This window comes from Daldinia caldariorum (assembly GCF_022478825.1).
Source record: "Daldinia caldariorum strain CBS 122874 unplaced genomic scaffold F4812scaffold_31, whole genome shotgun sequence".
Classification (NCBI taxonomy): Eukaryota; Fungi; Ascomycota; class Sordariomycetes; order Xylariales; family Hypoxylaceae; genus Daldinia; species Daldinia caldariorum.
In genome coordinates, this window is record NW_025953067.1 from 54394 (window position 1) to 82353 (window position 27960).

The 27960-nt window shown below is 47.6% G+C and overlaps 12 protein-coding genes across 12 annotated transcripts; 6 read left to right on the forward strand and 6 right to left on the reverse strand.

The window, feature by feature from the left end:
• Nucleotides 1–285: 285 nt before the first annotated feature.
• Nucleotides 286–2340, reverse strand: F4812DRAFT_447954 (glycosyltransferase family 90 protein). Its single transcript, XM_047935816.1, has one exon. The coding sequence runs from the start codon at nt 2285–2287 to the stop codon at nt 431–433; it is 1857 nt and encodes a 618-aa protein (XP_047785384.1). The 5' UTR covers nt 2288–2340; the 3' UTR covers nt 286–430.
• Nucleotides 2341–3484: 1144 nt separating this feature from the next.
• F4812DRAFT_447956 (exonuclease V) lies at nt 3485–5697 on the reverse strand. Its single transcript, XM_047935817.1, has 2 exons — nt 4991–5697; nt 3485–4920 (listed from the first exon to the last, which is right to left on the reverse strand). Exons 1-2 carry the CDS (start codon nt 5400–5402, stop codon nt 3680–3682), a joined length of 1653 nt encoding a protein of 550 aa, XP_047785385.1. The 5' UTR covers nt 5403–5697; the 3' UTR covers nt 3485–3679.
• A 162-nt stretch (nt 5698–5859) lies between these two features.
• F4812DRAFT_447959 (uncharacterized protein) lies at nt 5860–7503 on the forward strand. The gene is made up of 2 exons (XM_047935818.1): nt 5860–6777; nt 6886–7503. The coding sequence occupies exons 1-2, from the start codon at nt 6464–6466 to the stop codon at nt 7121–7123; spliced, it is 552 nt and encodes a 183-aa protein (XP_047785386.1). The 5' UTR covers nt 5860–6463; the 3' UTR covers nt 7124–7503.
• Nucleotides 7504–7543: 40 nt separating this feature from the next.
• Nucleotides 7544–8583, forward strand: F4812DRAFT_287309 (transmembrane protein 6/97). Its single transcript, XM_047931102.1, has 4 exons — nt 7544–7748; nt 7878–8267; nt 8329–8399; nt 8456–8583. The coding sequence occupies exons 1-4, from the start codon at nt 7676–7678 to the stop codon at nt 8483–8485; spliced, it is 564 nt and encodes a 187-aa protein (XP_047785387.1). The 5' UTR covers nt 7544–7675; the 3' UTR covers nt 8486–8583.
• A 98-nt stretch (nt 8584–8681) lies between these two features.
• On the reverse strand, nt 8682–11223 carry F4812DRAFT_453778 (S-adenosyl-L-methionine-dependent methyltransferase; the record flags this gene model as incomplete). The annotated part of the gene is made up of 5 exons (XM_047936534.1): nt 8682–9429; nt 9511–9571; nt 10217–10651; nt 10716–10803; nt 10864–11223. 5 exons carry the CDS (start codon nt 11221–11223, stop codon nt 8682–8684), a joined length of 1692 nt encoding a protein of 563 aa, XP_047785388.1.
• A 105-nt stretch (nt 11224–11328) lies between these two features.
• Nucleotides 11329–16535, reverse strand: F4812DRAFT_287334 (nucleoporin-domain-containing protein). Its single transcript, XM_047931103.1, has 3 exons — nt 16001–16535; nt 12780–15937; nt 11329–12686 (listed from the first exon to the last, which is right to left on the reverse strand). Exons 1-3 carry the CDS (start codon nt 16338–16340, stop codon nt 11958–11960), a joined length of 4227 nt encoding a protein of 1408 aa, XP_047785389.1. The 5' UTR covers nt 16341–16535; the 3' UTR covers nt 11329–11957.
• Nucleotides 16536–17139: 604 nt separating this feature from the next.
• Nucleotides 17140–18826, reverse strand: F4812DRAFT_287403 (NAD(P)-binding protein). The gene is made up of 2 exons (XM_047931104.1): nt 18514–18826; nt 17140–18428 (listed from the first exon to the last, which is right to left on the reverse strand). The coding sequence occupies exons 1-2, from the start codon at nt 18655–18657 to the stop codon at nt 17574–17576; spliced, it is 999 nt and encodes a 332-aa protein (XP_047785390.1). The 5' UTR covers nt 18658–18826; the 3' UTR covers nt 17140–17573.
• A 315-nt stretch (nt 18827–19141) lies between these two features.
• On the forward strand, nt 19142–19778 carry F4812DRAFT_464075 (transmembrane domain-containing protein; the record flags this gene model as incomplete). Its single annotated transcript, XM_047938307.1, has 2 exons — nt 19142–19204; nt 19320–19778. 2 exons carry the CDS (start codon nt 19142–19144, stop codon nt 19776–19778), a joined length of 522 nt encoding a protein of 173 aa, XP_047785391.1.
• A 185-nt stretch (nt 19779–19963) lies between these two features.
• On the reverse strand, nt 19964–21865 carry F4812DRAFT_469496 (galactose-1-phosphate uridylyltransferase; the record flags this gene model as incomplete). The annotated part of the gene is made up of 4 exons (XM_047938885.1): nt 21220–21865; nt 21098–21149; nt 20899–21034; nt 19964–20838 (listed from the first exon to the last, which is right to left on the reverse strand). Exons 1-4 carry the CDS (start codon nt 21318–21320, stop codon nt 19964–19966), a joined length of 1164 nt encoding a protein of 387 aa, XP_047785392.1. The 5' UTR covers nt 21321–21865.
• An 88-nt stretch (nt 21866–21953) lies between these two features.
• F4812DRAFT_287469 (transcriptional adaptor-like protein) lies at nt 21954–24600 on the forward strand. The gene is made up of 2 exons (XM_047931105.1): nt 21954–22432; nt 22581–24600. Exons 1-2 carry the CDS (start codon nt 22340–22342, stop codon nt 24072–24074), a joined length of 1587 nt encoding a protein of 528 aa, XP_047785393.1. The 5' UTR covers nt 21954–22339; the 3' UTR covers nt 24075–24600.
• Nucleotides 24601–24803: 203 nt separating this feature from the next.
• On the forward strand, nt 24804–26529 carry F4812DRAFT_447972 (uncharacterized protein). The gene has a single exon (XM_047935819.1). The coding sequence runs from the start codon at nt 24894–24896 to the stop codon at nt 26277–26279; it is 1386 nt and encodes a 461-aa protein (XP_047785394.1). The 5' UTR covers nt 24804–24893; the 3' UTR covers nt 26280–26529.
• F4812DRAFT_447974 (Rhodanese-like protein) lies at nt 26530–27676 on the forward strand. Its single transcript, XM_047935820.1, has 3 exons — nt 26530–26765; nt 26904–27403; nt 27462–27676. Exons 1-2 carry the CDS (start codon nt 26630–26632, stop codon nt 27266–27268), a joined length of 501 nt encoding a protein of 166 aa, XP_047785395.1. The 5' UTR covers nt 26530–26629; the 3' UTR covers nt 27269–27403; nt 27462–27676.
• The last annotated feature ends 284 nt before the right edge of the window (nt 27677–27960 follow it).

A 27960-nucleotide genomic window follows, 5' to 3' on the forward strand; every position in this document is an offset into this window, starting at 1 on the left:
GGAGGCAGTCTTTAAATAAACTATTTGAGAATGCTGTCGTTATATTCTTGTTTGGGTTTGATATAATAAACGCCGCTAAAGCCGCAATGTCCGAAGAAAGCTAAATGAAGCCAGAATAGGTGACCCACCGTTCGGTTTTCGAGGTTGACACTTTGGTATAGCTTAGATGAGTAGCTTCATCCAGTTCAAAACAAATCCGCAAAGAAATCCTGAAAAAAAAATAAGATGCTTATCGTAATGACTTCGCGAACTTAGGCTAAGTCATAGCAAACTTACTAGTAGTCTGTCGGCAAGTACCTATTATCATCAAAAGTTATTCAAGACGGGATGAAGACGGAGCCCGGGAATAGATCCACAGCTTATGTTAAGATGTATTGGAAAGAAATTATTAATATACAAGAAGTTACCTTAGGAGGTATACATGTGCTCATTATGCCGGTCTTAAATCGTCTATATATCCAAGCATTTCCCGTTTCTCGTCACATACGCGTGCAAATTCGAGTAGCAGCCTCCAAACGTATAACAACATATCTTCCCTCCTGAGGACCTTTGAACCCCAAGACATACCCTCCTCGGCGATGAAGCGTGCAGAGATGTCGCCTTTTCTATCCCTAGTAAAGTAATCAAGTATAGCGTAGAGATCCTGAAAGGTATTATCCATAGGAGCAAAATGCAGCCACGGAACCAAGCGATCGTCGTGCCACTCTGAGTATATCGTAGCCTTGAGGGGGAGGGATGTTGACAGCAGAAAACCTCTAAATCTTGCACTGAAACTGTTCCCGTCCACATCGGGCATGAACTTGTACTTGTATTGCTCCTTCATGGGAATGCCCTGCACCTCGGAGAAGTAGGGTCGGACGTAGGTGCAGTTGGAATCCTCCGGAAAGCACAGGAGGTTGACAAAGCCGGCGTTAGAGAACTCTTGTAACCAAGTGCCAATTGTTGCCTCGCGCCGTCGCGGGAAATCGTACTTCTGCATGGGCGGCATCTCAAACGTCATGGCGCGAGAGCCGTGCTCTTCCATTCCGGACACTGTCGTCCCGTTGAGCATTTCTACAAGACGGTGCCGCTGGAAATGAAACCAATTCTCCTTCTTGTTCCGGCCCCCTGATGCGACACCCCGCCAAACGACGCCGTTGGTCTTCCTCCACCAAGATGGACCGTGCGTATTTCCACCCGAATAGAAGGGGTTGTCCGTCAGGTACATAGCCCCGGGGATGAGGATCTCGTTATTCACGGGTAGCTTGCATCCGCCAAATAACGGGATGAGCTCTTGGCTCGTTGACATCGTCAGGGGCTCGATGAATGTGCCGTGCATGCCCCGGAGGTGGGGCTGGACGCACGGATCCGTAGCGGCGGTAAAGTTACGGATATATCCTTTGTACATGTACTCGGGTTCCCAATCTTCTGGGAACACGGGCGGCTCCTCTATATTCTGGATCGGTGTCACATTGCGTGACGGCGAATCGGGAGCGCAAGCGACCCGTGTAAGGTCCCAGTAGTTTTCTCTAAGCCAATTCGGTTTATAAGGTTGAGTATCGCCGGCCTTAGCATCAACCTTATCTAGGCCGCTATATTCCGTCACCACTTCTTCTAGGGGCTTGACCGAGCGACTTATTCGCTCCTTGTCCACCAGACTCGTTACGTCTTCCCAAGGAACGATAATCCGAGATTCGTCCATGTAATTAATAGGCATATCGACGTCCGGCAACCACGGCGCGGCCTCAGCCACTAATTTTGTCCATAGTTCTAACCACGGAACTTTACCTTCAGTATTGCCTACACCGCTGGCAACGCCCTTGCGAACGCGCACAACATATTCCGACGCTGCGGCTCGTTCAGCAGTCGTCAGGGCGTCGAGGGCCCAAAACGGCGCTATGTCGGCATATATCCTGTCGAAAAAAGACTCTACGATTATTGCCTCGTGTTCTGTCGCATACCGGAACCAGGCATCAAATCCTGGAGGAGGGTGTCGCCCTCGTCGCTCGCGATAGCGAGCTGCGGCTGTAGGTAGGTCGAAGCTTCGCTGTTTCAGCAGGTTCTCGTGGAATGTGTGCGCATCGCTGATAAGATGATCGATGGGATGATCCGCCGTGCGATTCCAAAAGTATTCGAAGTAATGGGATCCGGTATCACGGAGGAAGGCCTCGGGATGGCGAAATAAGAAGATGCCGGACAAGGTTATAGAGACGATGAAAGTGACGGCGACATAACGAAGTATAGATTGCCATCTCAGACTGTCTGGAAGGCTGGCTAGCCTGTCGCGAAGATTGACGGCGCTTAACATCGAAAGTGGACGGGACGATATAGGAGAAGTTTTTTTTTTTTTTTTTCCTTTTTTTTTCCTCTTTTATTTCCCACTACCACTCGACTAATGATTTAAAAAATGGACCTAATAGACTTCATGATGATGGTCTACAATTCAAAAACCGAAGGAAATTAGTTTGGTAAGCCCAAACAATATGACGTTGCTGCTAGAGGATGGAATGGAATGGACATTTCGTATGGTGAATCAAGAGGCACGGAAATCTCATGCTTCTCATTAACGCGACTGACGATACTACCAATGCCACCATGCCATCACCCTAAAGTAATCCTTCAGCTCCTATCTAAGGCGGGAGCCACCAATCGACTCGGGCGCCGTAGTCTTGGCTGATTCTTTTACCCCAAATTCGTGATAAAGATGCTTGTACCGGCTACAGCAAAAGCTGCCAACCATCAATCCGATATCAAGAGAATTGATATGTACTCGGTACAAAGCTATCATATCCAAGGAAACGAGAGGGATGGATGGGGACCGTGTAAGGTAACCTATTTCAGAATTAGTCACTCCGCCATCTATGTTGGCTTCCTTTGTCCTCTCCACTCGTGAGTCTAGCCGTGGTGGCGGTACAGGGATTTTCGGGAAAAGACCCAGCCCCTTTACTTTAGGTACACATACCAGATAACAACCGCATTAAGTGTTAAAAGAATCAAATATGTCTACAACTTTGTAGTAGTTACTGTGAGATAGAAAGCTTTACTACTTCGTTTCTCTTATTTAAGTCTTATAAGTTAGTCTAATATTTTTTAGTTAAACTTTATTTAATTGACTTAGTTACTGTCGTTTATAGCTGTTGGGTTCCCGGATTGATTATACCTTGAAACATTGTCATAGTAGAAAGAATACATGAGAATTCCAATCATGAGAGAAACATCGCAGCTGGAACTTGCGGAGTGAAATAATTTTAGTTACTTATGGTTTTATTCAGTCAGTATTTTTATGAGGATTTTCATTATTTTTGTGAGAAGTCTACGAAGTACATAGTAATTTGATTAAATCATTCCCTGGTAATCGATTCATTCTATCTCATGAATTAGTTGCATTAGGTACTTACTTAAGGCCGCAGCTCACCGACAGGTAGTTCATAACTCTTAGATAATGAGCGATGAGAGAGACATGAACGTGACAAGTTATGGCAAGCGAAGTCATAAAGGCCGCATATTGAAGAAGACCAATGATTCTCAATGTAGACTCTTGTGATATCCATCGAACCCATTAATATAAGCTTTAATTTACTGGAAAAGAGAGCTATAAAGGCGGTCGCAATATATAGATATGCTTAGAATTCTAGATCCTAAACACTTAGCTGATTCACAAGTCTAAGCTAAGCCGACATGAAAAGGACAAGTTACTAGGTTAGGTTCTAATGCTTGTGACGCTCCTTTTCTTCCGTAAAAATTCGGCTTCCTTATCCTTTCGCCATTGACATCTCTCCGCAAATTCACACGACCTACACTTATAAGTCTCTTCTATAGAAACGCCTTCGGGATCCCTCTCGCCTCGCCACCACTTGAGGTTTTCTCTAATATAATTCTCTAAAGCCTCGGGATCATTAGGAAACGAATTGTTCCCAAGGATCCGGCCACCGTCCCTATGACGATACTGGACAGCGAGGAGCTCACCGAGTGTAGCGGCGCCGTGAGGGAAGGTTTCGCGCAATTCGGACCGCAACAACGGGAGTATCTGCGAGATAGACCGATATTTTATCAGATCCTGAGGAAGTCTATTGGAAGACGAGTCAGGCCGATCGCTGTCACATACACTGCGCGTAGAACGAGGTGAGGAAGTACCCTCCACATCCGAGTCTGCGTCGTAAAATATCTCGTCATGTAAGTCGCCTACCTGAGCCATGAAAGCGTCAGAAAATAAAGCATCGGCTATGAGGCCGTATCGATCCAAAATAACAGTAAAATCGACCACGCCAGAAGCCATTTCGCCTAATAGCCGATGATACAAAAACAACTGGACCCTAGCTGGCCTCAGCGCGGCGCCGGTGGGCAGTCTATCTGAACCTCTTGTTTTGACGTCAGTCAAGTAAATCTTTTTTAGAGGCCGTTGCGAAAAGTCTACTATGGATGCCTGTTGACTCGAAACGCCTGTTGTGAAGCCCTTGGATAAGTCTGATTGGCTGAGCTCCTGCTCAAAAGCTGCATTGGGACTCTCATGGCTCACTTCGTCTATGATACCATTTACGACTTGGCCCTCGATAATTCCCCACACTTCAAGTTCTCTAGTCATGCCAGTTTCTCGGAGGGTGCGGAGGCCCTGGATGATGTTCCATATTCGCAGCGCAAAGGCTTCTTCTTTAGTTGTAATGTTGACTTCGACGGTGGTGTGTACTTGATCCTCCAAGGTTTGATGCACACGAGTGCCACCCCGCATCGCCGCCGTTCTCCTTTTCCTCCCTCCAGGTAGTAGTGTGAGCGTGTACCAATACTGTAGCTCGCACCATGCACCGGAAGACAAGTCGGAGACCGTGAGTGGCTTTTTAGGAAAGGAACGAAAACGCTGCAGGGGCGAGCGAGAGTCTGTCGGGCGCTGTGTAGGTTCTGGCTTGGGTGGTATATCGGGTCCTGGGTCTGATAGTATGCGATTAACTAGATGCTGAAAGTTAGTTAGACGTGACTTTAAGTAGACGCAAATGTATCTGTGCTGTGTAGAACTCACGATTTGGGTACTGAATGCTACCTAATGGCAAAGACGGTGTCACATACGGGATATAGTTGGGAAGTTTCTGACCAGCCCCGGGTTCCTGAACCTTAGCGGATGGGACATTCTCGGACAGAGCGTACAAGTCCGATGCATGGTGCTTATTGTCCAGTCGGAGCGACGCGGATGGGGTAGACCAGCTACTCGTACTGGTAGCGATAGTATCTGTGGGTGAGGCAATGGATGAGACAAATTGCCTATAATTGGGAGCGGTAGTCGTAAGGCTGCTGAGAATTGAAGTATTATTTCCAATATCTTCGAGAAGCTTATTTACAATACTTTCCTCCCCTATAGAAAAATCAGACCCGTAGTCGCTTTCGCCATCGTTGTCGCCATCACCATTCAAGGTGGGGGTAGACGAGGAAGCCATGAGTAGGAGGTAGGTATCAGCTCTTTAACTGGCAGACGTAGCTCATTCATTACGCTATGATAGATGTTAGAAAGGGGGAATATGAGCTATTAGCTAATGCAGCGCCGGCGGCGGCGAAGATCGAGTCATTGATCAAGTCAAGTTATGGGAGGTGACGGCATTGAAAGTGAACACCTCGATGATGATGATGATGATGATGATTCGATGTTTATTCAAATATAATTGGATGTAATTAGATAGGCGTAGGTGGAGGCTGGAGCCAGGGGCCCACTGTCTTACAGGCGTTCTATCCCCGGCTCTGAACGCGCTAAAGCAATCGTGCAGTCCTGAAATCGCGTTATCACATGGGACAGGGACATCTATGTAGGTACTCATGAACCTGCAGGCAGCAAGAAACAGGGGTGAGGAATGGAATAATATTGTACAGTACCTAAAGATAATAGCGAGCAACTCTTCAAAACACCATCTGCACGCCGTAGTCTGCAGCTCAACATTCTTCAATTTAATTCGCCCAACTTTCAACTCAATTCACTTTTATAACAGTTTTTTTTACCCCCCCTTTTTTTTTTTTTAAGTAGTACGCCCCTAGTCCTCCATCTCGTATACTAGAGTTGACTTTGCATCTTGTAACCTTCCTAAAGCCGTACGGCCCGGTTGGAAACAGTTATGTTGCCCGTATTATGTTGGTGCCTAGCAATTATATCGCCACTTGTCCCCTTCCGTCTCGAGTGAGTCTACAGCCATTAACTACTACGGAACAAAACAGTTAAACTACCTGTAAATTCGGATGGTATTCTTCAAAACACGATTCTTCTTTCCTTGGATCTGACTCGAGATAACCACATGTTTAGGCAGCAGAATAATACAGGACAACTAATATAACTTTCCTCTTCTTCTTTTTTTATATACCTATATATTAAACTTCACTCACATCTTTTTGGCTTCGCAGGCGGTTGGCTGCCTAGCATATGAAATCTCCTAACACGCTCATATTGTGATTTCAGTACTCGAATTTGATAGCGGCTCTATATTAATAAAAAGACCACGATTCCCCTAAGAAAATGGACATCGTCCGTCGTGGCCGTGTGTTCCGATCAGGTCTAGAGGATCGACCCCTTACCAAACCCCCTTCTAGCGGGGCAAAAGGGTTTGAAAGTCTACCACCGGAAATACATCTCCTAATCAGCCGGCATCTCACGTATCCTGACGCCTTGTCCCTGAAACATGTCAGCAGATACTTCTACTGCCTAGTTGACACTGGGCTGAAGCTCAAGGTGGATTGGCTGATTGAGCGTCGAAGCTTGCACTTGGAATGTCCGAACGACCGTCGTTGCGATCTAGGAAGCGATCTTAAGTTCTGCAGAGGCAGCGTCAGGTAAGAGCAACGCCATGTACTTGGAAGCGAAAGTGTCAGGGCGGCGGCTTTCTATTCACCTGAATAAAGGCATTGGCGAGAAGTGCCCTTGCTAACTACAGACCTTAGGTTGCTTATGCAGCGCCGCCGCGAACATGTTGAATGCGAATCCCGTCCGGGTTTAGGATGTCTCGTGTATGGGACAGCACAATGTGCACATCAACGCCAGCTCAGATTTCGGATTAAGCGGTGGCTCCGCTCTCGTCTTACCATTGAACTGTGGTGGCTTTTGATAGCCATGGTTCCCGTGTTTTTTGGGTGCTTATGGGTAGCAGAATTCACACCGTGGTGGCGTGGAGAGGAATGAACTAGGTCGAGCGGGTTAACAATAATAAACTTAACAAATGGCTGGCAAGAAACAAATCGTATCTCATAGTTGTCTCGGTTGATTTTTGAAGCCTACCCCCTATAATACAGATTCTACATCCCCCCAGAAACTTCGACATTTTACTACACAACTACCTGGTAGGTATCTGGCCTAGATTAAGGACCAGAAATTCCGCCAAAGCGAAAGCCCTCTTAAGGATTATTACGCTGAACAAGAAAAGTACAGTAGAACCGCTGGGTCGAGTGAGTATCTAACCTAAGGTAGTACCACATTGTTTATTAGGTGAGGTTTGTTTATTGTGCACAGTGTAAGGGGACAGTTTCAGGTTGATCTCGCACATTGTGCATTTTCCAAGCTCTATTTTTTTGATAACCTTGGCTACAATTTTTACGAGGCTCTCACACCGACAACTACAACTTATACCCAAGTTAAGGTCACGCTATAGCTTCTATTCAACTTACACATAGTATTAAACACATCTTACTACTAATTGAATTAAATAACCATCTCTTACCTAATAGGTATTCCAGAATGTCTTCAACGAGGCCATGGTTGGACAGAGTCTACCTTGTGTATTTTCTCATCCATATTCCGATCTTGTTCTGTAAGCATACCTAATGTTAACTGTTTATGTCCTTTAGCTTAATCAATCCATCTCATTTTCCCTCATATATAATCAATATGAAATCACACGCTCCTTTAGCTTCTTAAGTCTTTCGTCTAACATCCACAGGTGTTGATCTTGTACCCCTTTACCCAGCATCCTTCTGGGTCCCAACATCGTCACCACTTCACTTCCTATACGAGTTACGTGTTTATTATATAAATGCCTACAATGATCAGTTCTTCGCACCGCCGCCAGCAACTATCCCGAGCTTTTTTCCTCTATTTGCCTTCCTGGAGCTCGTCTTTCATTTGCCGGTCTCCCTATGGGCAGTCCGTGCGCTCTTCAGCGGTAGATTGAACGGCAGTGCCGAATTGTTGCTCCTTGTATATGGCATCGAAACGGCGTTGACTACCGCGACCTGCATGTACGAAGCATTCCTATGGGACCCGGCTGTGGTGACCACCGAGCAGAAAGTGGTACTGTTATGTGGCCTATACGGAGGATATCTTGCCATTGGTCAGTTTAATACTTGTCAAACACATGCCTAACCATGCTCGATATGCTAACTATAGAATAGCCGTCATACTGAGCGCCGATATGTATACACGGCTGCTAAATCGCTTTAATGCTCTTGATACTAGGAAGAAAGTTCAGTAGTAGCGAAGATAGGATCCGAAATGCGCAGTTACTGACGTTACGAGTAGTCATTGGGAAACAAGGAGAACAGATATTGACGGCTCGTTAATTATGGCTACCCAAGGCGCATCGTAGCTTGCCTTTCCACTTCCATTGGTATCATCGCTGTAACAGGTACCTAATATATCTAATACAACCGGTAATCCTCGAGGCCATACTGTGCGCGGTCCCTTGTCGTCATAATATTTACAAGATTTCAAAAGTTCCCACGTCTAAGAGCTATGCCAAACCATCTCAATCCATCCTTTTTGAGTAGCCCCATCCATTCCCCACGCCGTTTAGCCCGTAAGCTAGAGGCGTAGCACCTCCAAGGCCGCGACCTTTCAATCGTTTAGGGAGGATGACGCCAAAGAAATAGACGCCGGAAACCAAAACGCCGGCGATGAAGGATACAAGCGCGTAAAAGACGGTGCTAGCGTAGATATGCCCACCCATGCCCTGCCACTCGACTTTGCCCTCGATCTTAGGAAGTGACGGGGTGGGAAACCATCTAACGCTGAAACTCAGAGGTAGAGGGTCGCCAATAACTAGCCTTTTCGTAAAGCTACCCTCCATATGGCTGAGTGGGCTTGTGCTATACGCAGCACCGCTGTCCAGCACGCCGCTATCGTGCGGATGGATATGATGTTTTGGTGTACTATGTAGGAGGATATTGAGATGTGTGCTGATATGCAGATGGCTCAGCTGCAAAGTGCCAGCTAAGGCAAATACAAGCGGTATATACTCCTGTTCATACGGCTTCTCGCCTACCATCTCGACGTGGGCGGGAGGGCGAGCGGGAAGACGGCAAGCAAGGGGGGCGTCGCTGTGGATATAAAACTCCAGTAGATGAAAGAATGGGTCGTCTATCATAGGGATAGTACAGTTCATTTCGCCTTCGACGCCGTAACCGAACTCGAGAGGTTTACCAGTCTCATTGCAGATTGGAAAAGGAATCCACTGGATCTCGTCCTTGGAGTTCTGGATGTGTTCGCCAGTTTCTCTGAAAAACATGGGGGTTAGCAAGTCAAAGTTATATGTATGATATATGCCCTAGTCAGTGGTCGCGCGAAGTCCAACTTACACGCTCCTATTCATACATTCCACAGCAATCGGTGCGCCATAGTGGTAAGACGGTAAAACGCCTTCTTTCAAACTTGCGCTCGCTATGACTAACGGCAAGAGAGACAAGGCGCCTAGGATCAGGCGCTCAATAAAAGGCATAGTTGGATGGTTACGGTATTAATGCTGAAGCCGTCGAAAGGACATGTCGAATTTTAATTAGACTAATGGCTGTCTACGCCTATCGCGAAAACATGAGAATCGTAAAAACATGTAAAACCCATAGAAATGAAATGAAGGACAAAGGGCTGGACGACAAATTGTAGATTGTGTGTTTCCATTAAACACATTAAAAACGGCGATCCTCTACGAAATATAAAAAGGTACGTACCTGCGCACCTTAGCAGCTTTAGTTATCGATTAGCTAAGGTACCTACCTCCAAGGTTGTTGAGTACCTAACCGTACCTAACATCACCTGGAGGTACCTAGGAGGTATCAATCCACTTATATACGGATAAAAGGTAGGTACTGTACAGGCAAATAAATACTTATATCTTATAATTCTAAAAAGTTTAATAGATCGTGTTAAAAGGTCCTCGAAGCGTGAGCTCGTAACAGGTAACAATTCTTACTTAAATCTGATATAACCATTTTGACCATTCTGCCGATGAGCACCCCATCATCTCCAAATCCCCTAACCCCCTTTTTCGCTAAATAGGCTTCTCACAAGTAGCTAGGACCACGGTCCAACTCACGTCCCATCCCTCGCCATTGTACTTCTCTTTGAGATGATTCAAGATGTGTTCGTCCAACATGCCTTGCGCTCTCTTCTTGCTATCCTCGTTCCAGTACGCGTTTACCATCCACTCCTTCTTCGTTCTATACATTTGGAGAAAATCCTCGGCGCTGTTCACGCGGACCAGGTGAGGTACAGCTTGAACCTTGATATTTACGAACCCGTGAGCCCTCAGCTCTCCTTCCACGCCTTCCGGGTCCGCCCACTGGGGTTTCCCGTTGGGCGTCATGGGTAAGGGGTTGGGCATCGGTGCGTCAAACGGCAGCGCCTCGAAGCTTGACCTCAGATCGGAGAAGGGTCCCTCGCTATCTTTGTGCCATGTGCTAAAAGCCAATACGCCACCTGGTTTAAGGATTCGCATCGTGTCTGCGTAGTAATGTATAAGTGGCGGTTCTTCAACACTAACTTTATAAGGTATATAAGGACATACCTTCTAGCACAGCCTCCGGCTTTGGGATTATGTGCATACCAAAATTGATAGTTACGTGAGAGAAAGAATCGGTTGCGAAGTCCGATTGCTGTAGGACCAAGGTCAGACATCAATTGCTAAGGGCATTTGGGATGTAGTATGGACGTACCTGAGCATCAACCACGGCAGTCTCGACGTTTATCCAATGATACTTTTCAGCGCGCCTCTTCAATATATTTACCAAGTTTTCATTGAAGTCGGCACAAACCACTTTACTCTCTGACAACAATTTTCGATCAACGTGGTCCTGCAAATGCGCTGAAACGGGGCCTATTCCACAAGCATTGTCGAGGAGTGCGAACGGCTTGCTCGTCGACTCGTCGAGGCCCGCTTCCGAAAGCAACAGCCCAGCAAGACCTTTCATGATTCGGTCTGAGTCTGCGATCATTCGTTCTAACTCTTCATCGGCAACATCACCTCCGAAGCTTCTGAAGATCTTTTGCAGTTCTTTCTGTACAACACTCGCCATGATGGGCAGTAGGCAACTAGTAATAAGAATTATGTTCGCGTTGAATTTTAATACGCAATGTCTCTAGACACAACGAGTCTGTCTTTCTGGAATTCATATTATTAGACAGTCCGTTCCCTGCGTATTTTTATAGACGCAAGTCAGCCGCCGGGTCCTTCAATGAAGTCTCCGAAGAGTCACTATACTACGCAGACCAAGTATCCGGAAAGTCTCCGCAGAGTCACTATACTACGCGGACCAAGTCTCCGGAAAGTCTCCGAGCTGGAGTACCGCATTTTCTAAGAAACAGTTACTATTAAGGCACGGACCACATCCTAATTATAAAGCTAGTTCGTACCCTAATAGTAACTATGTCTTAGAAAATTCGGTATGAGTAGCAAACCTCGAGGGCCAACAACTGACTGATATTGACTTATCAGGGGGGTCATAAGACATCACCCGCACTTGAGGCTCGGTTAACCATGCTTTCAACTTGTATTATTCCTCTGTCCTATCCTTTACACGAGAATAACTAGCATTAGCCTTTTCGGATCTGAATTTGCTATAACGCATTGGACGCGTAGTATTCATATACTAGAATGCCGAGAATGCCGAGACGCCTATTATCACTTTCTTTTTAATCCTGTTGTATAGCGCGAGCCCTGTTATTCCAACACCTGGCACGCACCAAGCCACTTGATATTATCTAGAGCTTCCAAATTCCCAGCAAGACATCACACTGAGATTACCTATCCTCAATAGAAACCCATACTCCTATTTGCTACCGGTGATACGACAAAGCCCTCCACGGATCGCTTTACTTCTTTCAGGCTCCGTGCAATGTCTTTCATGTCCGCGCCGCCCTCGTTGATAGTTCGTAAATTCGTTGACACCCAATTTTCGCATTCCATAATCAAGTCGCTAATCCAAGGTTCCAACCTCGCCTCCGGACGGCCGTTTCTGCTCAGATCACGGATCCATTGGCTGACGGCATACGTAATCCATTCGACGATCCTGGCGCGACCAGTTCCACGGAAGGGCACCTCTTGAGCCTCGAACATCTGCTCGAGAACGCGAACCACGAGGTCGAAGCTCACTCCCAAATTGAGGAAGACGATCACTGGCCAGTTAACATCCGCAGCGATTCTTCTATCTTGTGCGTTCTCGAAAGCGTAGCGGCAGATCTCCGGTAGAAGAGTAGGGACGGGGAATATGAAAGAGTCGTTAGATGAGCGGTGACAAATGTCTTGGATCTGGCCCACTAGCACTTCATACGGTTGAGGGGGCGGATCTCCTGCCTGTGCTCCACGCTTGCGGCGCTCTGAATCGTATGCTGACCATTGGTCTGCAACATTCTCGTGGGTCTGTTGGATTAGACTGCTCCAAGTCTGAGCAATTGTGGTGGAATTTCGGAAGTCAGCAACGTGATAAATTAGCAGGCAGAGATCATAGTAACCGGCTTGGTCGGCATAGCCGTTGAAGAGCTTATTGACACAAGTTAGCAATTTCGAAAATGATCTATAAACCTAACATCCCGAACGGTTCAACAAGGAGAAGGGGGGGGAAGAAATACTCACTTCGGACAGAGGCTGGATTTGGCCGTCCAGAGTCTTCTCAATCTCTGATTGGCGTTCCGCTGGGATTCTGCTGTCTACTCTCAGTCTTTCTAGTAGATCGTCCTGGATGTGGGCCACCTCGAGAAGTTCCGTTACCTCGTGGTTAAGGAGCTGCTGTTCTTGTCGGCTAACCCCAGCGGTCATAACGCTAGCATTAGTCTTCGCTTTGCTTAACAAAGTCAGACGATCCTTGATGGAAAGAGGGAAATCGGACTGCACAAGTTCGGCCTGGACTTTGGCGGCGTCGAAGTACTGCTTGCGCATGGTATAAAATCTGCAAAGGAGGTCTGCATGATCGACATCCTTGGAAGCTAGACGGCGGAGGAAGGTCGTGACATGCGGCGAGTCGATGCTGAGGAGGCGGTCGGTCCACCCCTGCTGTATATACCATTCATAGAGATCAAAATGGAAAACTTCATCTGAAGAGCTGCTGACGACATCGTAAGCCTCTGCACGCTTAGTTGCTATCAGTGTCGGTTTCCCGTCGATCATTTCCGGCTCCCGGGCTGATGCCGCATCGAGATCCTGGAGAACACGGTGAATCAGGTCGTAGCAAACCTTACGTTGATCAAAGAACTTTGCTCTTGGGTCGCCGGCGGGCTTGCCGTCGTTGAGCCAGGAAAGGGCGGCATTGCCCCGATCCTTTTCGCTCGCAACGACGAGACAGAGCTGAATGGCACCGGCGTAATACCTCAGACCGACGTATTGATCGATAGCAGACTCGAGGTTCGCGTGTGTAAGGCTTTTCGCAACTTTTTGGAAAAGCCTCAAGCTCTCGTGAAGGAGAGTGCGGGAGGTGTTGGGATTGAGAGACGGTTCGGACGCCTTTTTTAATTGCTCCTGAGCCTTGAAGATGACTACGTCATCGGGGCTGCAAAAACTACCGCATTTGCGACGGAGAGCGTCCGCGACGGTTTCGACATTGGATCCATTCTCGATATTTCGATTGACAATAGCCTTAACCAGGACCTTTGCGAGTTCCTTCCCACTGTCCTGAGAGAAGAGCTGCTCATACGTGAGATCACGAAGCTGCTGCCGCGAAGTATCATCAAGACGAGTAAATATATCCGTAACTCGCTCGTCGAACAACGTCGTTACGAAAGATATGCCTTCAGTAATACCCATCATCAACGTTTCAAGGGCACGCATAGCTTGATGTTCACCCTGGAAGCCTAGTTCCTCTTGCTTGCTTCCGGCTCTACGTAGATCCGCGGGGCCCGACAGACCTTGAATGAATGACCGGTTCGCATCCAAGAAAGCTCTTAAGCTTTCCACACTTGCCTGCACTTCCTTTAATTTATCAATTGGAATGACACTTGTTATCGCTAGCGCGCCGCTTGCGTCTGTTCCTAGTCCAACGACTCTCGAGTTCCATAGTGATCGGACAAGTCGACTAAGATACAGAGTCAAAGCTGCATGCCGAGTCGAAGGTTGTACCATTTCAACCGTCGCAGGCTGCCCATCCTGCTCGGGAAGTCTGGGATTCCCGCCGAAGTTGATATAAACTTGCTTCGCCCGGTCCTGCGCGGCCTGGTCGATGGCGCCGCGGGCGATGCCAGGACGCCCGTTATCTCCTTGGCGACACGCGACAGCTAGTGCAGCCGTGATAGTTTCGACGTGACCATAAGCACTGCGAAACTTGCTCACCTCGGTCTTTAAACCATCATCACCGGCGGCAGCTCTAATGGCTGAGGCAAATATATCCACCAATCTCCTCCTCCGCACCACATGTATTCCCGTGTTCGTTAAAATAGCGAACTCGCTACCGTTGGGATCGTCAAACTGAACGGCCAGCTCATTCCCGAAGCCTTGGGGCTGGGCAGTCGCGGCGAAAGGCTTGGTAACCAGACCGACATCTTCAGCTCTACTACCGATTTCGATCCAATTGGCATGCTCATAATACCGCATGTTCTGAGTCTGGCGGCCGTGGCTGATCCGTCCGCAGTCTGGGGCCGAGATAAACAAGAGATCTCCGTTGGGTTGCTCCGTCTTCGTCACAAAATCTAAAAAGTAGCCTGGGGGGAAGCGGATTCCTCGCCGGCTTGTCTCGAGAGATTTTCCTTGGATATCGACCTGCTCGACAAGGCCTCCAAACCGGTCGACCCTAGACCGTCGCTGGTCGGACGGGGGGAATTTGATGCATTGAAGCTGCATGCTCTGCGGCGCTTGGTTCGAAGAGCTGAGCATGTACGAGGCGGCACTGGTGGCGCTCATGAAAAGACGACATCCCGTATTTGTTACGGCCATTAGATGGACCTTGAAATCTTCAACGGCGGAAATGGGACTGATCGACACGATATCCATTCGCTCGGTAAGCAATGGAGACACGACACTAAGAACGTGGGCGATATCACGTAAAAAGTCATCTTTGGTCTTTTCGATAACTTTAGTGAGCTTGTTCGGTAGCTCCATATGGTAAGTTCGTACTGTCGACGTATTAGAAAGAGAGTAAAGTAGATTTCTACTATCATCCACGACGATATCCACGATATGCTCATTCGAAGTTCTTCCCCAGAGGATTTGTGATGGATTAGGGACTGCAGCAGTCCATGGGCGATACGTATGGTTGATTTTTTCAGTCCTATTGGTAAACCATTTCTCTTCTTGTTGGTATTTCAGCTCATAGATATCGGTATCGGCTTGGCTGGAGAAGAATATACGACCGTCCGCAGAGCCTGCTATAACGCGCGCCTCTAAACCTTTCAGGGGTAAAGACATCTTTGTGCCGTAAAGATCAATAGTCTTGGCACCACCAGGAGCATCTCTAGCCGCGACTCCCAAAAGAAACATCTCCGAGGTCGTAGCTACGACCAGTATGTGCGTAATAATCTTGTTGAACACGTCGGGTCTGGGGGCAACGAGCTTCACGGCGGTGATGCTATGCTGGCTATCTTCGTAGCCAGTGAGTTCCGGATTGGGGTGCGTGTAATCCCAAAGGTAGAGGCAGTTGTCAATCGTTACCCAGGCGTGATTTAACTCGGCGAATAACCCCATCATCGTGGATACTTCGGCCCTGTTATACTGTTCGAGAACGTTTTGAGGGATGGGATACATATTTGTCTTTTGGAAAGGAGCCCAGGTGGAGTCATCCCGAGCTAGATCGTAGTCGGAAGATATCTCTGCAGCAGGTGAGGTCGTCAGAATCAAACTTGTCAAGCAGGGTTGTATAAGAGATTACTCACGTCTACAGTAAGAATCAAGCTGCGGATAATCCGCATCTTTGGCCAGAGCATTGTTAATATAAGAAGCAGCCTTAGCTAGGGGTGGTTGAGGAGGCATATTTTGAGCTTGTAGTCCAGTTCGCATAGTCTGTTCTTCAGCAGGCTGAGTGGGAGCATCAAGCCCGAGGCCGTGACCTTGACCTTGACCAAAACCTGCGGCTTCACCGTTCGAAGATGGTGTAGTCTGGAAGAGACGGCGGCGAACCGGATCTTGCTGCTGAGCATTGAATCGCGATGCAACGGCGGGTGTATGCAAGAAGGCGCCGGGTAACGAATGAGAAGGCGTCTGTGGGAAAGACATCGCGATGGTATGTATGCGCTTGGATGCAACAGATCAGGCGCTAATAATGATGAAGGAGAAAAAAAGAAGGAGGAGGGGAGAAGATTAATCAATCAGGATGAAAGGGTAGAGCCAATGCAGGCAGGCAAGGCATCGAGCTGCTATCGGATCATCAATGGCAACATCCAAGCTTGGTTCCCTCCAGAATGCTGACGGGTGAGGGCAATGGAAAATAGAAGAAGGGAGAACCACGAGTTATATACTCCCTCTTTGTAATTCCGTTCCTAAAATTCCCCAAGTTTGTAAAATCAAGAGAAGGTTGTCTTGGAAAAGAAAAACGAGGAACGCGCAAGTTGCTCTCAGCTGCTAGCAGCTAGCAGCTACCAACTCCTTATCAGCTTTGGACAAGTCTCAATTTTTAATTTTAAAAAAAAAATGAGGTTTAGTAGTAGGTATTAGAGAGGGAAGGGCGGTAGGGGGGAAGAAAAAAAGCCGATGTTGGAAATATGATATATTTAGCTTATTTTTTTTTTCTAGATTCAAAAGCGGGAAGCTTTTGATGGCACGCGCTTCCACTTTCGTTGCTTTGGTTGCTGAGGTTGCTAGCTAGTTTAGTCCTTTTTTTTTTTTTTTTTTTTTTTTTTCCTTGTCGCGACTCACCGGCCCTAGTCCCAATCAAAGCTTCAAGCTATGCCGATAAAGTGGGACAATGTGCTGGGTACCGCATAACATGTACCTGCTTTACGCAAGAATCTACCTAAGGTTAAATGCTTTCCTCAAGCAAACAGCAACGTCATTCACTTCAATCATTGGCCCGTACTCAGCACACAATGCTATTTAAGACGTTAGAAATGTGCCATTAACCCGATCTAACTTTCGTGTCACCATAACACCAACTTGAAGCTGCGAGTTTCTTATTTACTAGGTAGGTACCTACCTACCTACCTATTACCTCTATTCGAATAACGGGTTACTTAAAACAACCAACAGGTGCGTTTATTGTTCTTGTAGTTCAATACTTCTGCTAAATTACGGTGCTTGAATTTGACAATCATCCTGTATCGACATACTTTAACTACCAGGTAAGGTACGCCTACCTAGGTTAATATGCAAACTACCTACCTAGTAATGCATACCGACGAAATAGAAGACGTCTGAAAAAAGGCGTTCGAATTCACCTCGTCGTCTTAAAATTATAATTGAAACCACGGCCGTACCCTTCATAATCCGCGTCGAGCTGTGCGTCGAGCTGGATTATTCCTTCTTGGCGTTTCGGGCTGCTTTCTTCAGATAGCGGTCTCGAATATCCATTTCCATCTTCAAGTTGACCCAGATGCAGAGCCAGTGACCAACGCCCAGAGTACTCTCGACAGCCCAGGCCATCAGTGCGTGGCTCCAATGCGGTGTATAAGTATATGCCACGCTTTGCCAGCCTCCCAATCCCACCTTGCCCAGGGCAGCTCGCACGAATTGTTTTGCACTAGGAATAAGTGCGCTAGGGCGTCGTACCTTGCTCATCGCTGTCGTGACAAGGTAGCTGAGGCAAATCTGGACGTCGACGTTGCTCGAATTGAGCTCAGCCGCGAGAGCCGAGGACCAATGCTGCAGGAACGCCTTGCTACCGGAGTAAGTCGCCAAGTAAGGGGTCGGAATCCATCCGCCGAAGCTACCCATCGTGAGAATTAATCCACGCTTGCGAGTTTGCATCCCCGGGGCAATAAGCTGGGTGACCTTAAGAGTGCCCAAGCAATTGATAGTGATAATGTCTTGAATCTCCTTTGGTTCGGTGAGCAGGAAAGGGACAGCGGTATGATGACTCTGGCCAACGTTGTTGATAAGAATGCCTATGTCGAGACCAGTAATTAGATTGGCAAGACGGGCGTAGTCGGCCTCGTCGTCAGCAGAGAAATCCATGCCGAGTACTTTCGTCTGCAGCCCTGCATATTTGCTCTCCAGCTCCTGTGATAACGCTTCCAACTTGGACAAGGTCCGAGATACTAGGACGAGATTGAAGCCCTTAGCAGCGAGTTGGGTAGCGAATTCTTTCCCTAAGCCATCGGACGCACCCGTCACAACAGCCCAGGTACCTTTTTTCCCATATTTCCTCAGCTGAACAGTAGGAATCACAAGCGTCAGCGAGATACGCAGCGTAAGAGGGAGTGGGACATTAGATATTGCGTAGATAGAGACTTACATTAGTACCACCGAGAACAAAAGTGCTCAAAAAGAAACGGAGAAAGCTTAACGCTTTAAAAGTTGTAAAGAGAGCTCCGAGCCCTGCGAAGGCTAACAGTACGCTCTGCGGAATGGAAGCGAGACCCTCGCTGACGAGATCCATGTTGGATAAAATGAGGTACGATAGGTTAAGTACCTTTGAGGGATTGTTAAATACCTTAGGTAAGTATAAGATTATCCTATCCTACGGTAGATAGACAGGAAAAGAATATGTAGAAAAAAAGGGTAAGATTTAAGTGCTATCGGTATTGTGTGTTGACGTGCTGTTGGGGTTTTCCGAGCCCAAGAAAATCGATTCGGAGCTAAGGTGGATAGGTACCTGTGCTAGTGGCCAACCCTAGAGCTTGGTGCAATACAATACTTAGCCTAGAGGTAGGTACACTACAATACTAACATAAACAGGTACCTAACCTACCTAAGGTACCCGGGGCTATGGACCTTACTTGAAGCACCTTGACGGCCTTCTCCCTCTCACACATTCTCTCTCTATTCTTATATATATCTACCTAACCTAAAGCCTACCTACTATCAAACGTCTTCGGTCGCCACAAAAAGTCTTAGGATCCACCGAGGAATCAGTTCCAGTTATGGATTTCTTGAAAGAATATCTTCCGCCTGCGAAGGGTTATTTACCATATTATATGACGCTGGTATGAAAAAGAATTCGTCTTGCAACTCTACCTAACCTATCCCTTACCCCCTTTTTCTTCTCTCTCCTTCCCTTCTCCGCCTCGCTGCCTCCCCACTGACCGATCAAAACCGCAGACGTCTATCCTCGCGGTTGGAAATGCTGTTCAGAATTATATAACGTTGCACTTCTCGCGACGCCTCTATAACGGCCAGTTCGTACCGAACCCTTCGTTATCCCCCAAGTCTGATACCTTCGATCCGGAAGACTCGACTCGAAAACTTGTCCCCGCGTCGGCAACGTCCAATCCCAAAGCCGGGCGTACCCAAGATCAGGTCACCCCGCTCGCCGCCAGGTTATTCGGTACTTATACTATCGTTTCGGCTATTGTGCGTCTTTACGCTAGCTACAATCTGCACCTTGCTCCCGTCTACCAGATGACTATTTGGACTTACGTCGTCGCGCTTGTGCACTTCGGCTCCGAATTCGCTATCTACAAGACGGCGTACATGGGGCCGGTCGTGTCGACCTTCTTTTTCGCTACCGTCGGTATTGTGTGGATGATTAGCCAGTACAACTTCTACGTCGAAGCGTAAGGGAAACATGCCATCAGCAATATGACTCGGTAATCAATATGTGCAATCAACAAGTCTGGTGCGGGACGCATTCATAATATCAAGGCTATGAGGTTCTGTCATGTATCCTGCCAACTAGGTAGGTATAAATATCTAATGCCATGTTACCTTTTGAGTTGATATCTCTTTTGGGCGTCCTTCTCCAACTACTGGAGCTTTTTCCGGTATAGTTCTCCCGCACAATCCCTCAATCTCGCCGCGGCTTGTTCGGGAGTTATGTCTCGCTGCGGTTCTGCCATCAACTCGTATCCAACTAAGAACTTTCTTACGGTGGCCGATCTCAATAGAGGTGGGTAAAAATGCATATGGAACCAGCTATTTTCGATTTCCTCCTCCGTACCGTCCAGCGGAGCTTGATGGATACCGGAGCTATAAGGGAAGCTCGTCTCAAACAAGTTGTCGTATCTCCTCGTTACCTCGTGTATCGCGTCAGCAAACATGAACCTCTCCTGTTTGGTCAGGTCCACTAATGCTCGGACATGCCGCTTGGCGATTATCATGACTTCGAATGGCCAGATTGCCCACCATGGACAGACGACCAAGAAGGACTCGTTTTGGTACACGATACGCTCCTGTTTCTCCAGCTCTAGCTTAACGTAATCGTCCAGCAGGTGACGCCCTTGGTGCTCGGCTCTGTACTTGGTTAACTGGACAATTTCTGCGGCTGGTTCTTCCGGCAGTGTGCTAGTTGTCCATATTTGGCAGTGCGGGTGGGGGTTGGAGCATCCCATTGCGGCGCCCTTGTTCTCGAAGATCTGCATATATCGGAACTGCTGCGAGGGTGGCGGTACTAGGGACTCGGGAGGCGCCTCCCAACTTAGTAGATCGAGTTTAGCAACGACTTGAGAAAGGGGATTGGTCGGTGCGAGGTGGGTGGCATAAATCCTCGTCCACGTCTCGACGATCGGAAGAGTTTCGGGCGCGGGCATATCGGCAAGGGTGAGGTTATGCTTGGGCGAAAAGGTCAGAACGAAACATTTGCCTTTAACGCCCTCGGCACGGAGTAGTAATGAGGCGATATCTATTGCGATTAACTAATCTCGCTCGTGAGTTAAAAGGCGGTTAGGGGTGAGCTCATTACCGTCGCTTGAAGGTTCTGCCACATAATCCTGCTGTTGCTCTTTCACGGCGCTATAATCATTTACAAAGACAAAGGTCTGGCTGTAATCGGGATTCGCGTCGCCTTGCGCTCGCGAGTTCCTAGGACACAGGTAGCACTTCAATGCCGTTAGTGATCAAACCCTCTAGTATTGTCGGGTTATGGAAGAATAATTGCGTACCTTCGGGTCATATTCAGGCAGAGTGATGATCCCTGGAGCTTCTTGCTGGCCCCTAGATGAGGATCTCGTAAGTAACAGTTTTATTCCGCGTAGGAAGCGAAAATGTGACGAAGCACACTTACTGCCAAGGTCTCTTCGTTCTGTGAGGCGAAACCAAAAGCCATGATCCCTTTAGCGGATTGTAGCGCCGATGAGAGATATCATCCAGAATCTTGTCAGGCATAACGACTGGAGGAAAAGCAAAGACTGCGTTATAAATTTTTGGTTGATCAATATAGGGTTTGGTAGGTGAAGCTTGGGCAAATTCAACGAAGTCTGCTCTGTCATTCAAAGAAGAAAAAGAAGACAATGCGCGCAAACATTTGCCTCAAAAGAAAAGCAAGAGGATGTAAGGTATTATATGTCAGAATGTGATAGGTATCGGCCCATTGAATTCCAGATTACCTATCTGTTTGATGTTCGATACCTACCTCCCTACCTCCTAACCTTAGGTAGGTAGGTCGACGGGGTATTGTACGACATCTACATACTTCCATAGTACGCTAACATATGTTGGATTGTGGGTGTGAAAAGAAAACCCGTCACGACCCCGCCTGGGGTATCCCGAATGTTGGAATGCTATGATGTAATTGGACAGGTGCGAGGTTATCTCGGTGGTTACGTCGGCCGAATAGGTACTGTACCTTAGGTGGGTAGGTAGGTACATATGTACCTTGTAGGTGGGTTAGGTACTTACCTAGGTATTGTACATTAGGTTAGGTAATAGGTAATGTGTTACACGTTAAAGCTTCCCCACGTGACTAAAAAGAGCCTCAACCTTTTCGGGTCAAAAGCAGCTGACGCCATTTGTCACAATGACCTAGCAGGCTGCAAGCATTCCCCATTTACAACCTCCAGCTGCTTGCTTCATACTACAGATACGTCCCCCTAACGTTTAACCATCTAACATACTACGATACTACGAATCGTACATACCTTGTATTACCCCGTACAGCATTCATCCGTTATTGCTAACTAACCTCCATCACCTTGTTGCGCGATATCATAACCCACAACAACTCCCGGTGTTCGCCGCCTTCAAAACGCGTCATTCGGCCGATCGCATCTACTATATTCTTCCATAGCCGTGCCCTTATCAATCTAGTCTACTGTTACCGAACGTATATGATAATTGATAATTGATAATTGCGGAGTCCTTCCTAATCGGACTTCGTAATCCCGAACTTCACACTGGACGACAACATGGGTGTCATCCGCAAGAAGACGGCCACCAGAGGTGGTGAGAGCGGTACTAAATACGTTTGCGACGTCTGTTCGGCGGATATTACCTCTACAGTATGTGCTTGTCGCGTGCCTACCACATCACCATTACAGTCACTACCATTATCACCACTCCTAATACTGCTACTGCTACCGCTTCTTCTTCTTCTTCTTCTACTCTCCTCTCATCTATCAGCGCTAACCACTCTCTCCGCCTACACAGGTCCGAATGAGATGTGCCCACAGTGCGTGCAACGAGTACGACCTCTGCGTTCAGTGCTTCTCTAGCGGTGCCGCCAGCGGTTCTCACCAACCAGCGACTCATCCTTACAAGGTCATCGAGCAGAACTCCTTCCCCATTTTCGATAGAGACTGGGGTGCAGATGAGGAATTGCTACTCCTCGAAGGCTGCGAAACTTATGGACTTGGATCGTGGGCCGATATTGCAGATCACATTGGCGGCTACCGTCACAAAGACGAAGTTCGAGACCATTACCTCAAGGTCTACGTTAATTCACCATGTTTCCCACTTCCGGAGCGGTGCAAACCATCCGACATGGAACTAACGCACGAAATCTCGCGGGAAGAATTCCAAGCACGCAAAAAGCGACGCATCGAGGACCGGAGAGAGGCTCAGAAGAACGCACCGCCGATGCCACCTAAGACGAAACCTACCGCCAGCGTACCTTCCTGCCACGAAATCCAAGGTTATATGCCCGGCCGACTCGAGTTTGAGACGGAGTATGCCAACGAGGCTGAAGAGGCTGTCCAGCTGATGCAATTCGACCCCGGCGACGGTATAAACCCACACACGGGAAACCTGGAGCCGGAAATGGAACTCAAACTCACGGTTATGGACATATACAACTGTCGGCTAACGCAGCGCGTCGAACGAAAGAAAGTTATTTTCGAGCACAATCTGCTCGAATATCGGGAAAACAACAAGCAGGAAAAGAAGAGAACCAAAGAAGAGCGAGACCTCCTGAACAAGGCCAAGCCTTTTGCGCGCATGATGAATCATGACGACTTTGAGGCATTTTGCCAAGGCCTAATCGACGAATTGAATCTGCGGCAGGCAATCGCGCAACTACAAGAATGGAGGAATATGAAGATTGGGGACCTTCGCAGCGGTGAGAAGTACGAGCAAGAGAAAGCTCAGCGGATACAAAAAGCCATACCTATGGGTTCGATGGACCGCGAACGACTAGCTTCTGCGCAACGATCTAAGCAGAACATTCAACCGGAACCACCCAGCGGAGCTGCTCTGCTCGTAGCACCCGAGCTGCCTTTTAGACCTGCTACAACCGGAGCCTCGCCCCAAAGCATCCCGGATGCCACGGCGAGCGACGAGTCCAAACCGCTCGCAAATGGCCACACGAATGGAATTACCAACGGCGTTGCACCCAACGGGACGGTTGTGTCGGGGAAGCAAAAGTTCATCGCACAGCCCATTTCAGGCGTGCAGCCGCTGGCGCTAACGCAAGATAACGCCCCCGACTTACATCTCCTTACGCCGGAGGAGGTAGAACTGTGCAAGGTTTGCCGAATACAACCGAAGCCGTATTTAATGATAAAAGAGCAGGTATTTAAGGAAGGTCTGAAAGGAAACGGTGCCCTGAAGAAGAAGCAAGTGAAGGAGATTTCCCGGCTAGATTCGCAGAAAGGGAGCCGGATATTTGATTTCTTTATTAACTCTGGTTGGATTGCAAAGGCATGAATATTCGCAGCAGCGGGCTTGTTACCTATCCATCCATGCTATGAGCACGTCTACTAGCACTGCTAAGAAAGGGAAGACAGAGGAAGAAGAGATGGATCGCCAGCATATACAATACGTACACGCACCGCTCCAGCCAGCCAGGTTCTACATAGTAGATAGGTATGAATCCACACAAATCGCCGGAGTTACAACGGTCTAATCGTTCAGACTATGGTTTGAAGCCGGAGAGGGCTTATGGAGTGTTGGTTTCATTTTAGGTACCTATTTTGGTATTTTGGTATGACTTCCCATAGCGTACCTACCTAAAGAGGTACCTAAACAATGTATTTGATTTTCGAGCGGAATAAAAATAAGAACTTGTATATAGTTGTTTCTCATACTGGAGATTGCAAGTTTGTCTAAGAGCTCTTAATATACCTAGGCCTATTGACTTTGAAGCAAGATAACTGCGTACCTACCTACCTCTAAGATTAGCTATTATCTATTATCTCAGGTACCTAGGTTAGGCCTAGGTACCTCATTTAGGTGTCCATGAACCCTGCCAATCTTAGGTGCATTAGGCACTACCTAGGTAATGAGGTACCTAAGGTTAAGTAAGGTAGTCCAGAACTGCAACCCGCAAAGCTAGTAACTTCCTAGACCCCAATTTCTAACCCACCATTCTATTAATGGCCTAACCGTTAACCGTTAACCGTTAACCGCTAACCGCGTTCCAATCCCCATTCCCCCCATCCCCCCCATTCCCCATTCCTACCATACCTACCTGTAATTTCTTAACCCGACGGCCCGCGCGCTGGTGCGACCGTTTCCTTTTCCACGATGGTAATTGGCCATCAAACAATCATTGGCTTCATGCCGCGTCGAAATCTCCTTCTCCCGACCCTTTTCATCGCTCTTCTTATCACGATATGGACCTTTCGAAGTCCAACGCATTCTATAGACAGATGGCTTGACACATCAGCTATTCGAGGTACCACATCGTCGCCGCCCTCATCCTTTAACAGTCCTCCACCTTTACGCCACGGCGATGTCGACCTATCTTCTCCTGACGCGCCCTTTGTCGGCTGGCCGTTACAAAGAGTATGCAACGAGGCTACATGGGTTGAGGGTCTAGTTTATATATGCGACAACAATTCCGGCGGTATTGGTAACATACGAAATTACATACAAACTTGCATACGATATGGACTCGAAGCTGGCGCCACAGGTCTCGTCATGCCCAAGATCCGAAAACGCAACGAGACAGACCTAGCCGATTTATTCACTGATTACCTTCCACTGGATTATATGTTCGACGAGAAACACTTCAAAGATGCCTTGACTACCAACTGTCCTCAGATCACCCTTTACGACAACGTCAAGGATATACCCGGCGTCGGTAGCAAACCTAATATTGAGCATGTCACACCAAAGAAATTTGGGAATCGCGAAGGTTGCGATTGGCGAGATCAGAATCGTCATACGGATCGTTTTGGTGATAGATTCCGCAGGTGGCTGAACGATCCCAAGGATGGAAAGTCCCCGCCGTCGCGCGATCATCCGCGCCTGATCCGTTTCAATTGGGGTGTGCTCTGGGACTGGCAGACCTATCGCGATGGCCCCGAATTTGTGAATACGTTCGGCAACATCCTAAAACTTAATGAGCAGCTGCTCCGCTTAGGGGAGGTTACGCTACAAAAAATGCGTGCGTACGCGAAGGCCAACGGGGTCGAGGATGGCAAGTTCCTCGGCGTCCACTTGAGAACCGAGAGTGACGCTTTAAGTTTCTGGCCGACATATAACACTCAGACAGAGGCCTATCTAAAACAAGCCGCCAAACGAGGCTTTGAGACGGCATACATAGCTACAGGAGACTCTCTCGAAGCACAGAATTTCGCAGGCGCGGCCATCGAGATGGCGCAGATGAGAGTGGTTAGCAAGATAGATCTACTGGAGGACGAAGACCTAGAGGAGCTCGAGTCGTTGAGTTGGGATCAGCAGGGCTTAATCGATTTGATCGTGCTGCTGGGGTGTGACTACTTTGTAGGCGCAATGCCAAGTAGTTTCTCGATATACATAGCAATGAAGCGGCACCTAAAGACGGAGGGTATCTACACGAGACCTTACAAGGTTGGTACGGAAGGAGATGGACTATCATATCTGGTGGGTAATTACGAAAAGTACTGGGAAGGCTGGCTCTACATGTGGGACGGTATGTGGCCTTGAGACATGGTTTTGATGGAGTATCATATATTTAAATGCAAACCTGACAACAATTAGCACGTACTGTGCACTGTGCCAGTGTGTTTACACCCCTTTTCCCTTTCATAATCCTACCTTAGGTACCTAAGGTAGGTGCCCAAATACCGAGTACCGGTAGGTACCTTTCGTTAGTTAAATATCTTCATATATTATTCATATAAGCGAGGTATTTTCGAAGGTTTCAAATTCAAATCAGCGCAACTCAAGTTTACCTAGGTAACTCAATTTCAACTTTCAACCCAGGTCAACCAACAATCTCAACATTAACGCTACCATACCTCTCTTCCACCGTAAATCCGAAATACATTTTTGTTATGCTCAAAATGTCCATGATAACTATCTCCAGCTTGCAGCGCATCACAGCGTCAAAGCTAGCTGAGCTGCTACTTGCCAGCGCGAACCCACCGTCCTCGGATGCAACAATAGCCATCGTGGACGTACGAGATGACGGTATGTGTGCTATTCTGTCCTTATACTCTTTTATGTTTTTTTCTTTTTTCAAAAAATGAAATAAAAAATGAAAAGACGTAAGGTCTCATCTACTCCCTGGGTAGACCTACCCACATAACCTCTACTCACATTGCGTAGACCATATAGGCGGGCATATAAAGTCATCCCTGCATTTTCCTAGCCGCAGCCTTGACGCCACCATGCCCACTCTACTGCGCAAGCTCGCCGACAAGGACATAGTCGTTTTCCATTGCGCTCTGAGTCAGCAGCGCGGTCCTAGTGCTGCTCTCAGATACCTCAGAGAGAAAGAAGCAGCAAATGCCGCCGCCGCTGCGGTAAAAGCGGCCGCTGAGAAGAAGGAAGCTGAGACGGAGGGTAGTGCGGCCAAGCAGCAGCAAGTCTACGTCTTAGATAGAGGCTTCGTCGGCTGGCAGGAAGTCTACGGCCCTGACGAGCGTCTCACGGAGGCATATAGAAAGGAGTTGTGGGAAAATGGATATTAGACAAAACAGAAAGAAAGAAAACCACAGCAGGTAGGAAACCGTAACTTTAGAGACGAGAATCCCAGCCAAATTGGGCCAAGAAGCATACCTAACCTACCCTGGTATTTTGGTGAGTGTGGTTATGGATTATATTCGGTAAGCTTTTCCCGCCACGTACGGTACCTAGTGAAGCTTCCAACTTACAAGTGCTCAGAAGGGGGTCCCTATTCTCGCCTAGGTACAATACTCGGTACGACCAAATCGTATCCCAAGCATCCAGACAAAGACATGGCAATTCTATTATAGATTAAATATAGTTTATCTAGCTACCTATTTTAGCTTCAAATCCGTGCTTGTTAGCTTTCTCGGATAGGTATTATCCCAGCCCAGAACTCGGGCTCTTTACTGAGACTGGGCTTTTGAGCGTCGAAATTCTCTCAATGTCTCGATCCTAGACCTGTGAATATTTGCCGTTAGTATCTTGTTACCACTGGTAATTTATCATTTCTCGAACATATATCGCAAATCTCCTAGATTGTACTTCATTCTGATACAATATATACCAGGTAATCAAACCAAACGGGAAAAGGGGTGTTATATATTTACCTCTAGGTAGCTTTCCGGCACCAGATAAGTCCTTAACAATGCAGTTATAGTGATTACCTATCACTTGGAAAGAACTTGGAAAATACCTAGCATTTAAGCTAGGTTAG

Bases quoted from the DNA above. Each gene is read 5' to 3' on its own strand.
- F4812DRAFT_447972 (XM_047935819.1), top strand. From the start codon at position 24,894: ATGGTAATTGGCCATCAAACAATCATTGGCTTCATGCCGCGTCGAAAT.
- F4812DRAFT_287309 (XM_047931102.1), top strand. From the start codon at position 7,676: ATGTCTTCAACGAGGCCATGGTTGGACAGAGTCTACCTTGTGTATTTT. The intron at 7,749-7,877 runs GTAAGCATACCT...TAACATCCACAG, and splicing joins CCATATTCCGATCTTGTTCT to GTGTTGATCTTGTACCCCTT. The intron at 8,268-8,328 runs GTCAGTTTAATA...ACTATAGAATAG, and splicing joins CGGAGGATATCTTGCCATTG to CCGTCATACTGAGCGCCGAT.
- F4812DRAFT_287334 (XM_047931103.1), bottom strand. From the start codon at position 16,340: ATGTCTTTCCCACAGACGCCTTCTCATTCGTTACCCGGCGCCTTCTTG. The intron at 15,938-16,000 runs GTGAGTAATCTC...CACCTGCTGCAG, and splicing joins GCTTGATTCTTACTGTAGAC to AGATATCTTCCGACTACGAT. The intron at 12,687-12,779 runs GTGAGTATTTCT...TGTGTCAATAAG, and splicing joins AAATCCAGCCTCTGTCCGAA to CTCTTCAACGGCTATGCCGA.
- F4812DRAFT_287403 (XM_047931104.1), bottom strand. From the start codon at position 18,657: ATGGATCTCGTCAGCGAGGGTCTCGCTTCCATTCCGCAGAGCGTACTG. The intron at 18,429-18,513 runs GTAAGTCTCTAT...CCTACTGTTCAG, and splicing joins TTGTTCTCGGTGGTACTAAT to CTGAGGAAATATGGGAAAAA.
- F4812DRAFT_287469 (XM_047931105.1), top strand. From the start codon at position 22,340: ATGGGTGTCATCCGCAAGAAGACGGCCACCAGAGGTGGTGAGAGCGGT. The intron at 22,433-22,580 runs GTATGTGCTTGT...CCGCCTACACAG, and splicing joins CGGCGGATATTACCTCTACA to GTCCGAATGAGATGTGCCCA.
- F4812DRAFT_447974 (XM_047935820.1), top strand. From the start codon at position 26,630: ATGCTCAAAATGTCCATGATAACTATCTCCAGCTTGCAGCGCATCACA. The intron at 26,766-26,903 runs GTATGTGTGCTA...CACATTGCGTAG, and splicing joins CGTGGACGTACGAGATGACG to ACCATATAGGCGGGCATATA.
- F4812DRAFT_447956 (XM_047935817.1), bottom strand. From the start codon at position 5,402: ATGGCTTCCTCGTCTACCCCCACCTTGAATGGTGATGGCGACAACGAT. The intron at 4,921-4,990 runs GTGAGTTCTACA...TTCAGCATCTAG, and splicing joins TAGCATTCAGTACCCAAATC to TTAATCGCATACTATCAGAC.
- F4812DRAFT_447954 (XM_047935816.1), bottom strand. From the start codon at position 2,287: ATGTTAAGCGCCGTCAATCTTCGCGACAGGCTAGCCAGCCTTCCAGAC.
- F4812DRAFT_447959 (XM_047935818.1), top strand. From the start codon at position 6,464: ATGGACATCGTCCGTCGTGGCCGTGTGTTCCGATCAGGTCTAGAGGAT. The intron at 6,778-6,885 runs GTAAGAGCAACG...TACAGACCTTAG, and splicing joins TTCTGCAGAGGCAGCGTCAG to GTTGCTTATGCAGCGCCGCC.